This window comes from Aptenodytes patagonicus, chromosome 3, assembly GCF_965638725.1.
Source record: "Aptenodytes patagonicus chromosome 3, bAptPat1.pri.cur, whole genome shotgun sequence".
Taxonomy (NCBI): Eukaryota; Metazoa; Chordata; class Aves; order Sphenisciformes; family Spheniscidae; genus Aptenodytes; species Aptenodytes patagonicus.
In genome coordinates, this window is record NC_134951.1 from 49,712,605 (window position 1) to 49,726,816 (window position 14,212).

Below are 14,212 nucleotides of genomic sequence, written 5' to 3' on the forward strand. Positions count from 1 at the left end.
TCTCTGCAAAAATTTGTGTAGCAGCAATTCAAGAAGCTTAGGTTTTGCACTCAAACATTGCTTAAATAGATAAGAAAGATACAGGATTAATTTCTATGTATTATGAGAACTTTCTTTGATCCCTTTCCATGTTTGTTATCAAACGCTCCATTATTTTGCAAATGTTCTCTTCAAGGCAGGTTTGGCCTTCTATCAGTTTATATGTCAAATAAGTAACGAAGTTATGACAATTTTATTTAAATTAGCATAAACTTTTAATTCTGCAATTATTTATTTATTTGTCAGTTGAATCTGATATGAAAAGTGCTTTCAGTACCTTTGAGTTAGGTATTTATATTTTAATCTTTATTTTTTTATTTATTTATTTTAGGTAATTTTAGTATTGACTGTGTCAGTTGGCTATATATTTCAGTCAGATTGGTGTCTGTTATGATTATAAAAGTCTGATTTTGCTTTCTGTTACATAGACACGTGTAGTACCACTTAGTGACATGTATTTATAAATGGTGTGTCATCCTCTAATTTATCATTTACAACATTGACCAAGAATCATTCAATTAATATATGACATATGAACAAGAAATACAAGTATTTTAGCTAACTTTGTCTTTTCTTAATGGTTGAAACAAGAAATTTAATTATTCTGAGAATGCATATTTTCCTGCTAGGTTTATCATCATGATTCTAATTCTTCTCATTTTTTTATCCTGGCAATTATAATTAATAAGTTTTTAATAAAATTTTTTTTCTACCTTGCATCCTCTCTAGACCTGATTAATTTTCTTGTAATGTTTTGTACTGAACAAGTAGTTATTTCTTTCTAGTCAACTAGGTACTAGTTAGCTGTTTTTGCAGCTAATTGCTTTTCCTTGTGCTGAGATAAAGGACACATAAATTAGATGTCTTTTTACCTAGGCATAAACCTGCATTTCATGAAACAAGATCACTTTGTATTATATCACTTTTTGAGTCACTAGAATTGATTGTCTTTCATTTACCTTCTTTCACTGGACTAGAATGTTCTCCAAGAATAAAACCCTATCCCTTCATGGTCCTCATAAATCGTTGAGAGTTCTGCAGAGTATCGCAGAGTTACATTCCTCTGAATTTAAAGACTACTAAGACATAGAATAACATTTCTGGAAAGGAAAGATTCCATCCTGCTATATACTTGCTTCATATAGAATTTTTTTTTAGACAAAAATTGCTCAAAAAAAATTTTTTTTTTCTTTATTCTTCAGAAATCTCTTTACAAGTGTGTTGGATTTTGTTATGTTTAAGGCTGAACAGTTGTTGATGAATGTGTTGACACTATTTTTTATTTCCTTTGAACTGGTAGTTTTTAAAAGGCAGCTTTCCTCTGCAAGATCCAACTTACACTCCACATAAGGTCCCCATGGGCAGGAAAAAAAGTAAAGTTACACAATCATTGACAATCATGACCACCGTTTCATAACTAGTCGTGATACTTTTTGCACTTGAAAGGCAAACATCTTATTGCAACTTATTGCATCCAAACTACAGTCAAGCTTCAAGAACAGGATACAAGACCATACACAGCTTTAAAGGTATATTTCCCTTTAATGTTATTAAGATGGTACTTATATCAGAACTACAGAATATAAATTCTGCATAACCTATACATTCTGCTCTGGCACTCAAACAGTCATTTTTGTGGCAGTCTAATACACAGTTTAAAGATGGCTCCTCTCATGTTAGCAGCCATGGGCAACTTCAGTAGGCTGGTATACACAGTCAATTCGAGTGACCACCTGTACAGTGAGTGGTTGGTTAGTTTCCTGTTTTTTCTTCAACAGCCTTTAAAAATATGGTTATGATAACATACACTGATGTTTTCCAAACTCAAAGTATTCTAGTCACACATGGTATACATTCTTGTTCTCTGGTCATTGAATAAATCACATATGCATGTGATGAGCTTGAAGAACTTGGCAGAAATTTGCTGCAAATCATAAAGACAGCTCATACGTGGAAGACCTGTTTTTAATATTCACATGTTGAAATCTAACTGACATAATAATAATGGTGCTGTAATGTTATTGAGAGAACCAGTGAAAATAGTCTTGATGGCATATGCAAGAAAATTATTTTCAGCTCTGTAACACTAACTTTTTCCAAATCGCTTACCTGTATTACATTGACAGAATATTTACAGCCACCCATGCGCTGAAGGGTGATTGTATTATCCATATAACCCAAGCTCATGTTCATAGTGTTAATTAGCCAAACTGAACATTTCAGACTACTAACTGTTCATGTGACTATCTCCTTTAGGTGCAATGTGGGTGCTTAGCACTGAAGAGAATTTATTTGCAGTATATCTCAAATTTCTAAAAAAAACCCAGAGAGGGTTGTCTTGTCATACTGTTGTCCTGAGTGCTAGAGATATTGACAGTTTATCTCCAGTGAAAAATTGAAGTTTCTAGTTGTTTGCTTTTGTTGTTCTTTTAAACCGTCTTATTTTAAAAGGAACTAGTGGTGTGAAGACTTTCCCTTCAGAGAAAAAGCTATCCATATGAAATATAACTGGTTGAAACAAAACCAGTGTTTGATTTCAGATTAAATTTGACAGTTTGGTGATAGAAGTATACACTAAAAGTTGGAGGAGTGTACTGCGTGTTTCTGAGCACAGATACATAAGGATACTCTTGCTCAGTATATGTGTCTTTGTTGGCATTGAAATGACAGCCTTTCCATTTCTTGCTTTTTCTAAAAATATTTACATTAAATACTATGAGTTATCTAGCTGTAGAATTAGATGTATGACTATATATGTGAACCTTTTGAGTATATGTAATTTAGACTCTGTTCTTGCACAAGGTTTATAAACTTCTATGATTTAAATCTTGTGAGAAAACATCAATTTCTCTAGCCTCCCAATATGAAAATTAAGCTAATGATATCAAAACTTTATTTACCCATGTCCCTTTCATCTCTCTCATTATTCCCAGTGCCCTTTATCTTTTTATTTATTTCCATATTCTAAGTATTTTTATATGTGTAAACTTAATTTGGGTAATTCCTTACTGCTGAGCTGGTCAAAGGTTTGCTACAAAGTTGGCAAATTTCTCACATCAGGAATAAGCTAAACTAGAAGCAAGATTAATTTGGATGAAGAAAAGGGTTGTTTTTAAAGTGCAATAACTCCCCCTTTGGTTGCTCTTATTTCAGGACAAGCATACTTGATAAAAATACATGGTGGAATCCCTTTCCTATAGCCTAAGTTAATTCAGAGTAGGCACGTTTTCTGGAAACATTGGCTCTGCATGAGGATTTATTGAGGAATCTTTTTCTTGGAGCACCTGTGTATAGACAGTGCTTATTCAATGGCTTTTGCTTCAAGCTACTCATGTCGTTCCAAGCAATAATAAAGGTGCTAAGGGGAAGGTGTTTTTTTTTTTTTCCAGGGAGATGTGTCCAGTTGAAAGAGTATTAATTTCAACTGAAACTGTTCAGAAGATTTTAAAGAATATTTTGTAAACATTCTGAAAACAAATCTGACCAACTCGTTTCGTGATGTGGTCTAGTAATTTTTAAGGGTCATGTTTTCAGGAGTTGAAGAGCAAAATTAAATTGTGAACAATATTAAAGTAAGTATAAACCAGTTGCCAATCTTTACAAATCACTCAGTTTAAATACTCTGTCTACCTAATCGATGATAATTATCCTAGTGAAAGATTTTGGTGGAAGTGATAATCCACCAAGAAACAAGGATGATCATATGTTTAATGCATAAACACTTTCCTGAGAGTGTACTTGGCAACCAGTTTTACATTAGTCCATACTATAAATTTAAAACTTGAACAAATAAAGCATGTAGTAGATCCTTTGCATGGACTTGTCCAAAATACATAAATGCAATGTTCAATATTTAGAATATGTATTGTACATTACCAGAGGAAAAAGAGAAGAACTAGAGAAAACTTTGGGATTAATAAGAGCTATCACAGATGAAGCTGCCAAAAACCACTTCCTGATAAATTAAAGATGAATCCTGTCGAAGCTAAGTAAGAAAATGCTCTACATGGCAAATAAAAGGTCTGAAGAGAAAAAGCAAATATTTTGGACAGTGGAAGACTATAAAGAAAAGCAGCAAGAGCCATTAAGTAATGACTTAATGTAAGGATTGTGACAGCATTAAGAGAATATTAATAACTCATTGATCAATCTTAGCAAAAGCTTTTTTCCATAACAAAATATTATAATTATTAAATAGTAGCATAGAGACTATTATAGCCCTTATCCAAGCTGGTCAGAGTAAAGAATAATAAAAGACTATGGAGTTGGAGCTATGAATTCCAGAAAGTGTTGCAAGATTTTTTTTTAAACAAAATGTAAAAAAACATTAGCAGAACAGATAAAGTGATTGAGGATTACTGTAATGTTCTTACAGGAAAATATATAAGACTGTATGGATGAGCTGGATGGCTCAGTGAAGAAAATCCTGCTTTCCTTACTAAGTAAAGGAGACATAAAAGCATGAACTGGCAATTATACTGCCTCCCTGATATCACACATATTTAAATTCTGCCTCATATAATTCAGGGTTGCATGGAATGGAAGACAGAAACAAAACTGTTGACAAGAATCTTGTCAAGATTCCAGAGAGGCTGGGGGATGTGTGACTCTGCAAATATCTGAACAACCCAGAGAGCAAATGTCTAGGATCTGTGTACATGAGCATTTCAAGCTACATAGGAATTTCATAATGCCTACAGAGGCATATATAGAATGTTATAATTGGGAAGCACAAGTCTAAGTTTTTTTACATCTGAAAAAGGATTTTTTACACCTTCAGAAATAAATTTTAGGATTTAAAGTGTAGCTAAACAATTTTATTGTGCATTTAATCCCAATTTAATATAGGATAATATATTTGAATTAACTACTGTTGATAAAGAAGTTCCAGACATTTTGGAAAATTCCAGAAACACAGAACCTCACAGCTGAAATGGACAATTTTTCAATTGTCATGGTTTCACTTCCTGGATGGTGAATGGTCTTTTCACATCAGAAACAGTTGCCACAGGTAGCTGTTTTCCTGACCTTTTTAACAAGAGGTGATTAAGCTTAGCTTTTTCTTCTAGCAAAGCAGTCCAAATTCTTAGATAACCTACTGTAGCACTTAAGTATAGTTACCGTTATAAAGTGTCTCCTAATTTCTAACCTTTATTTCTTTTGCCAAAGTTTAAGGCTATTAATTCCTGTCCCCTCTACAGAAAAGAACTTTTCTGGTTCTTTTTTGCAACAACTTTGTACGTGTGGAAGACTTCTATCACTTCCCTTTTAGTCTGTTCTTCCGTAAGTGAAACAACCTATATTCTTTCAGTCTTTCCTCATCCTATTTTGTAGATCTTGGTTCATTTTTCTCCTGAACTGCAGTATTCAAAACTGAATGGCATACAGCAACTGAAACATTAATAGTGTCAAAAATATAAAATTATAGAATAATTTTGACATGAAAGGACCACTGTAGGTCCTCCAGTCCCGACTCCTGCTCAAAGCAGATCCAAGTAGGTCAGTTTTGTTTTTTTTTTTTCTCAGTTAATGGTGTGGTATTGTTGAGTCTAGTACATGATCCCCTATAATATCTAGAAATTAATTTTATAGAGTTGCGACCTAATCAGCTCTTTTCCTCCTGAATTTCTGCAATTTATATTCATCTGAAGTGTGGAAATATTCATTAATTCCTTTTGAATGCCATTTTTTTTAATTACTCTTCTATTTTCTGAAACTTACCATTTTGAATTCTGATCCTGCCCCATTGTAGAGCGAATACACATCCAATTAGCATCTTTTCTGTTCAAGAATAAGTGGAAATATTTAACTGTACCCTATAAAGGAATATCACATTATAAATTTCCAGATTGATAATGAATCTCTTTCAATGAAGTGCACATTTCTGGACAGTGAAATTTTCTTCATATTTTTAGGAAGAACAGGATGACTTTGCATATAACATGATGTAATGATTTTCCTCAACTTCTTCCCTTCTCCATATTCTCTTAGCTTTAGGTTCCCTCAAATGAAATAGTTTTATAATTTGCTTAGGATAAAAATACTTTTTTTCTAAAAATTGCATTAATCAGTCTACAATTTCACAGCCCTCCTTTCTCGAATTTGTGAAGTTTTTTGGATTGGGAATAGTCTAAAGATAAGCCTTTTACAGTTTCCTTGAAGCCTCCATGAATTTTTAAAGGTAATTCCTAATGGATCTGAAATTGCTAAAACCAGTTCTTCTGTGAATTCATCAGGTCCAAACTTCCGGAAAATACTTAACGTTCAAGGACTCACTGAAGTTATCTTTCCCTACTTTAGTCTAAACACTTTTTTATGTGTTTCTTGTGTTAATTTTGTACATTATCTGATTAGCATTAGCCTTTTCAGAGAAGACAGGCACAGGAAAATCATCAAACGGTTTGATTGTCTTTGTAATGTCATTTCATGGTTTTCTCTTCCTGCTGGGCAACAGATGAACTAGTTCCTAGAATTTCCTTTTATCCTTGCTTCTAGAATGTCACTTTTTATCCTTAATATTGATTGCTAATTGTACTGTATTTTTTGCTTTTGCATTTATGCATTTCTCCCTGCATAAGTTTTATGTTTGTTTGTTTGCTTTTCTGTTTGTCCTTCATATTTTGAGTTAAATTTCACTTCCTCCATACTTCCTTTTCTGAGTTTCAGTTCATTGAAGAATTCATGCTTGAGTCTTGTTGCTTCTTTTTCTACACTTTCTGTGTTTTGTCTTAGCATAGCTTCTGCTTGGCCAGTAGTGTGCTTTCTTTAAGGAATTCTCATTTCACCTGAAAAACTGTTTTCCTTACAGTTCTTTTCTATGAGATATTTCATATCAATTGTCTGAGTTTATTAACAAGTGTTTTCATACATAGTTTTTGTTCTGTCACTGTCTCTGCTTCTCAAGAATTATTCAATGATCCTTGTCATTTAAATTGCTTTCAACTTTCGTGTTTTCAGTCAGGCCTTTGTTCTTGTCAGTATGACATCTAGAAGAGCTCTCCTTGAGTCATTTGCCTATCTATTGTTTGAAGTTTCTGTCAAAACATCCTAGTAGTTTCTTTGGACAGTTTATTTCATGTTACATTCCTTGTTAATTGTATGAAGATCAGTGGTGTACTTTTTTAAAATATGCCCGTAACCTTATTAATTTCAATAGAAGTATATAAAAATAGAATCTCAGCAGAGTCTTGATTCAGTAATTTGTTTTATTTAGGAAAAAAAAAAGTGTAAGAGTCAACAGGGGAACACAGTTCTTTTAAGAGCAAGAGATATCCCTGCTTTCTCCCTTGCATTTCGGGTAAAATCTTATATGTTAAAGTTCCAGTTTTATACAGATAATGCTTAAATCATGGGACACCTCAAGATAGATGTTTACATCAGGAATGCTGACAAATCCTTATTAAAGCTGTCAGATGCCTGTAGAATGAAGTGCCTTTAACTCCACTGAGTGCTGATGTGGAGATTTAGGGCTGTATGACATTTGTTAAGTTACCCTGGAGAGTTTATCTGATTATTCATTAAGACTTGTATTTGGTGCAGTAATTGCATCTACTACCATTTATCTTACCTTACTTGGTGCTTATTTTTTTATTGTAAAAAATAAAAACAGCCTGTCTAAAACATGAGCAAAGACTGAGTTGTGTATTTAACCTATCAAATACAACTTGACTATCGGTGCCATATGGTAGTGGAAAACTCTACCTATTGTTTTTTGTCTTTTTCCTTCAGCTTTGTATTTGAGGAAGGTTAACCTATATTGAGAAACAGATGTACAAATCCTGTATTTTGCTAAATGTTGTTTCTTCCCATAATTATGAATATTCTGCCAATCATTTTAATTTGTTTGCTGTTCTGTTTGCACATCACTTTATGCAAAAAAGTCTATTGTAGTTTAAATTAAATATAAGAAGATAAATGTTTAAGGAAAATAAATTCAGTTTTCATGGAATGGATATCATAGAATTTGTTTTTTGAGTTAACTTTTTTTCTGGTTTTGCTGCAGTCTTGTAAATGGCAGCCTATAACTTGAGGCAACAGAACAGTAGGTGATTTCACTGACTTTTTCTTCCCCCTGTGGGTTTTCTATACTTTACCTAACAAAGCACTGAGAAAACAGTTAAAATACTTGTGTAAAGAAAAGTGTAAAACCTAATACTTAAAAGTATTTGATTGATGTTTGGGGTTTGAATTAATATTTTTTTTCCAGTTGCCAAAGCACATTGTTTCTGCATTTTAAGAGTCTTACAATGTCCATCCAAACAATGCATTTGATGTTAATGTACAATGTAACTTGTTAAGGAGCACGTTTAAATTTAGTGTTTATATGAATTCCTTGAAGATATGTCGATGGTGTTTACAGTGTCATTTTTTCAAATAAAAATGAGAAAGAGGGTCTTCTGACTAACTTCAGTTTGAAGATAAATAAAGACAGATATAACCAAAAGCTAAAAGGATTCTACTTTTCATTTTAGTTTTTTGTACAGGGAGTGGTATCACGACAGTGTACGACTTCAGGTTAAAAAGAAAAGAAAGGTGTGGGGGCACTCATTATCCATTCTGTCTTAATTTTTACAGGAAGAGCCATATGTTATGTTCAAGAAGTCTGACAAACCCTTGTACGGAAATGATCGATTTGAAGGTTATTGCATAGACCTCCTCAGGGAGCTGTCTACTATCCTTGGATTTTCCTATGAGATTAGACTGGTGGAGGATGGAAAATATGGAGCCCAGGAAGATGCCAGCGGACAGTGGAATGGAATGGTTCGTGAACTGATTGATCATGTAAGTCAACCTTTGGATGCTTTCTACTATCCATTTAGATTTCAATTCTGTCTATACAAATTGTAAAACTTTTATGATAATGCCATTTGAATAGTACTGTTTTGGAAAGTGCAGATGTTTAAAGAAGTAACGCAAGTAGATTCACATCAATGGTTTCTAGAATGTAGAATTTGTTTGTTACACAAAGACTATTCTGCACCTCTGTTTTGCCTATAGGCAGTGTTTGTTTCTGCCAAACTGGTTTAGCTCTTCCGTGGCATATACCTAAGCCAAAATATGGAATAGATAGTATTCAGAATTTATTTGTGAGAACAAATATATATTTTTTTGTGACAAAACATATGTCTTCATTAATCAATAGAAGTCCGGCCTTTTCTGATAGTGGATCTGAGACTTTGTCTTGGAGAAATTTCTGTGTATGTAGTGTAAACACATAAATTATTTGATATACACAAAGAGGAAGAACATCTTTCTTGAAACTAACAATGAAGTGCAAGCAGTAGGACAAAAATATCAAAATATACTGAAGCAGCAAAGTAATGCAATGTGTGTCAAAACAGATACCATTGCAATTACTTGTAAATGAGTAAGGCAGGCATTACTTTGTGTCCTTCAAAGCATACTTTCCCAGTTGGTCATGCCAGTTGAATTCAGTCTCTTAGAAGCATTTTAGTCAATTTGAAAATTACGTCATTGTCCCTTTTTACATTTGTTTGGGCGAATTGCTCGATACAGAGACATTTGATCAAAGAATGAGATAAAACATACTCTGTGCATCACTGTCGTCATTTAAAATAGAAAGAAGGGGAGAATATTTTATAGCTAATTGAAGTGAAACCTCCTAATAATGGCAGAAACTGCATGAATAACTTGAAGAAAAATACTCACTAATCTTGTTTCAATTTGCTTTAAGATTTCTGCAGATGGGCAGAACATGTGCTAATCAAAATATTCATATTTACTAGAAGGGTTGTTAACTTTGTGCTTTTCTAGTAAATAACAATCTTGTATAGCTGTTGCAACAGATGTTGGTTATGCCTAGCTTCACACTTTTAAGAAGAACAAGTGGGAGTATTATATTTATATTATCTTTAAATGTGTGTATGTATTACACCTAGTACACATACATAGAAAGCAAACAGATATTTGCTAGACTCTCTTTCCATCTCTATACATGCATATTTTCATACATGTATAAATGCATAGGCATGCATAGCTATTAGATTTTATGGTTGTTAGGTACTATCATCATCTGGAAGTAATTTTCCATGATTGGGGTGGATATTGTGGAAGTATTTCTTATATAATTCTTCAGAAGCAAAGAAAAATCATATTTTGGTATGGTTTTATTATCCAGCCCTAAAGCTTTCTTGAACAAGCACTAGTATGGCCTCCTAAGGTTTTCACTAAGATAATCGTGAAATAAAATGCATTTGAAGAAGTTGCAGCAGTTAAGTATGTGGAACAGGAGCTTTTCCAATCCTTTCCACTTGATAACAAAGAATGGAACATGTGTTCCTTTTTCCCATAGATAACATATAACTAAATTTAGATTAAAATTTATTTTGGCTTTTGAAATGATGTTTACTTAGGAGGCAAAAAAGTTTAGATACTATGCTTAGTGTATCATGGAAGATGTAGTCTAACTTCTTAACCTGGATCATAACTTTTACTAGTCTCTCTCAATTTCTCAATTGTTAAAATTTTCCTTTAAAATTTTCTCTGTTTTTATCTATTCTTATTTTGAAATCTATTTGAATACATGCAATTTATTTATGCATCTGTGCCCTTTATTTGCATGTATGTTATTGCTACATTTTATTAGCAAGCAACACTTCAGACCTCAGAACTGATGCACAAGAATTTAGAGAAGAATTCCAGATAGATAGTTACCACATTTGATGTTTCCATATGGTTAGTACTTCACTTGGCCCATTAGCTTAGCTTTTTAGTCTTTCTTTTCCCTTAGAGAATATTTTTTAAAGTGTCAAAAAGGTTTTGTTTTGTATGAAGTAATGTAATAAACTCAATATTTCATTTGGAAAGGTGAAATGATTCTGTCTAAATTTTTCAATGTGAGTTTCTAATTAAAATAAATACACTACAGAATAAAGACAAATTTCTGAAAGTTGCCATAGTACTTACATCTATTTGAAACATAATTTTAGAATTCATTTTATTTTTATCTGCTTGTTGTATTTTAACTGTCAGTCACTTAAATTCAGAAAGAAAGGATACTATAATATATATCTTTACAAGGGTAGTTTGTAGCATTTGTAGTTCAAGAATAAATAAAATGGATAATTTCTGTATATAATGTGTGTAGAAAGGAAGATGCACAATTCATATAAAGATAAAAAGTACCAAATAGAATCTAAATTTTTAAATAAACTGTTTAAATCTGTGCTTAGTCACTTTACATGATTGCTTGGACTCAAAAGTGTAAGTGAAATGAAGATAATGCTATCTGAACTGAGCTCAGCATATCATGTCAGTCTCAGGCTTGAAATTCTAGAGTGTGAAGAGATACTCAAGCCTTTACATCAGGCTTTGTGTGTTTTCCGTCTCCTTTCCCATAGTTTGCTCGCATTTCTTCTTTCTTTGACTGTTTTACTCAGTGTTCACATATGCCATCATTCTGATATTGGTCTCCAAACAATGACTAGTTTCCTTTTGAATAAATGATAAATACTGAAAGTGAAAAATGAGTTCAGTATCCCTTCCCTTTGACAACTGAGTGATAATGAATTCTTGTTGGAAAAGACAGTGGTCTCTATAGCTTCAAATGGAAGAGAAATATTCACTAGGACAGCAAATATAGATGAGATTTCCCTATGAAAACGTTTTAAATTGAATTTCTCTAGTTAAGCAGTCTGATTTCTTTGCCACAATTTCTCATTCAATATTTTATCCTCCTCTCTGGTTAATTCAAGACAAGGGTGCTAGATATTTGGGGGAGGCAGAGCTAAAATCCAGGTATCTCCATCCTTTATGGTTGCATTCTTCATAAAGAAGTATTCTTTATACTGACTTGTTGCCTTTGGTTCAAGAACTTTATTCAAGGATAGATTTATTGAATTGGTTTTGAACTGAATTATAAATTCTGGAGATTTCAGGTTGTTCTGTGGTGCTAAAAGTTGTTACAGCACTATATTAAATTGTATGAGATATATAGTGTGAGTGTGTAAATTATGTTCCTCTATAGTTAGTAGGTAATGATAGAATAAAAATATATAATTTTGCTTTTTTTCTGTTAGACATTCTACTTTACAGCTCCAAAATTAATTCAAAACATTCTTATCATTGGGTTCTAAAACAGGCAATAATTACTATTTTATACTTTCCCAGAGATATAAATGAAAGTGAAAAATCCACTAGGAAGTAATTTGTTATTATTATATACCATTAAAATAACCTTTTTTTTCTTGGCTCTTTATTTGAATGATTCTTCTACAGCACAAAGCTTATGCATTACAAATAGACTTTAAGGCTTGCAGATCTTTTATGATTCATAAATAATTATAGAAAAGGTCCAATTTTTGGATCATGATTGTTCTTTTATTATACGTGTGGATTAAATGGGGACTTTTCTTTGTACCTGAGAAGAGCAGGATTTGCAGCTTGGAGGAAGTTAAGACTTACAGAGTTGGGCAATTGGAAAGCACTACTGAATTTGAATTATATTGAGACATAGCTTTGTGTTTTACTTCAGTATCTTTTGAATTTTTTTAAATCAATATCTTACTAATAAATGCTTACATACAAGATGCTTACATTTATAAAAATAGTGGCCCTTTATTTCTATGAAACAGAATAGTTTCAGATGTTTATATCATCAATTTAAAATGTTTCTGGAGACCTCTTCCTCCAATAACTTGTTATTTTTTTCTTTTTTTTTTTCTTTTTTCCTAATTTAAGGTCCTTATGTTCTTGAAGGACTAGAGCCAAGCTCTTTGTATTACTGTATAGAAGTGAAAAAAAGCTTCCAATAAACAACTATATAGATTTTTGTTTGCATCCTTTTTGAGACAAAGAAAAATTTACATGAGTAAAGGAATTTAAATTTCTTCCATCTTTTTCTTTTATGTTCTTCCCCTTTTCAAATGCAGTTTCATCACATTATTTGGACTTTCTCTCTTTTCTTCATTCTTACAGCAAGTCCTGCTGTATAGAGCCTCATAAGGAAAGGCTCAGGAGCTTCTCTTGCCTCTTCTCCTCAACGATAGATGCAGTCTTCCTCCTTGTAACTTCCATGCAAAAGGTCTGACAGTTGAGATTTTCAACACAGTGCAGGACAGTTTAGCCATGCCTCTTTCATTAACCAAAATCTCAGAAAATTTGACAGTAGCAGGGAGTTAGAGACTCTTTAGGGGAAAGAAAGATTGAGCATTCTGTCTTTTTGCACCAATATTATACGTGCTGGACAATAAAACCTGTGGTCTGTCAGTGCTCTTTAGAGCACCATATCTGCTTTATGGCTGCCTCATTGTATTAGTGAAAACACTGGTCTGATGTCGACATTTTCAAGGCTATGTATAACACTTAACTCCTACTGATTTTTTTTTTCAAATGATGCTCCTAAGTTAATGTACTGACACTTACTCATATGCTACTACTTATTGAACATTATTATTAGTCCATTTTCAAAATATTTGTCCATAGAGGATCACTGGATTTTAACGTCTTCATTTAACGATATTTTTTTTTTAATCAAATGGAATGCTACATCACCTCCTCCTTTCTGTATTTCTCAGAATAAGTTAGTTGTTTTTTGCAAGAGTCCCTAGATTTTTGCTAAGGGCTGCTGTGCTAGTCATCATCATCAGGTTCAAATAATACGAATGTTTTGCAGGACAGCCTATTTAGTAAACCACAGGCAGAATATCAGTAGTGACTTTAAAAACATGTTTTGCCTTACTTATCTGAATTTGGAAGATTCAGGACTTTGACACAGTGGTTTATCTCTCTTCCTTTGTGACCAAAATTTATGACTGTGAACTGTCATTCATTTCATATTTCTTTTAAAATATAGATGTCATAGTTGAAACAGATCTATCAACTGAGTAAGCATTAAAAAAAAAAAAAGGTCTGAAATATGAGACAAGTTGAGATTCAAAAAAAGAAGATTCTCCAGAGAATGCCTTTATATATGACAACATTTGAATGCACTGCTGATGAGAAGTTAAACTGGTGGTGATAGAAAAATGGTGACTAGTATTGCAAGATCTTACTTAGGATTTGCAAGAAAGGTTTCAAACTATTTTTTCCACATCACTATTCCAGTCTGAAGCATGAGAGTATCATTAAAACTCCTTGATATTTTATTTTTGTGTTCTGCAGAAACTGTTAGTAACAATTGTTAACATTTCAACAGAGAACTTGACTCTGAAGT

At 32.7% G+C, this 14,212-nt stretch overlaps 1 protein-coding gene across 3 annotated transcripts in view; it reads left to right on the plus strand.

Moving 5' to 3' along the window:
- The window catches only part of GRIK2 (glutamate ionotropic receptor kainate type subunit 2), a 452,717-nt gene that overhangs the window by 257,045 nt on the left and 181,460 nt on the right, over positions 1-14,212 (plus strand). For all 3 annotated transcript variants that reach the window (XM_076333304.1, XM_076333303.1, XM_076333305.1), the window contains one exon: positions 8,614-8,820. In XM_076333304.1, coding sequence (XP_076189419.1) covers positions 8,614-8,820 — 207 coding nt within the window. The remainder of the gene's footprint in view (positions 1-8,613; positions 8,821-14,212) is intronic.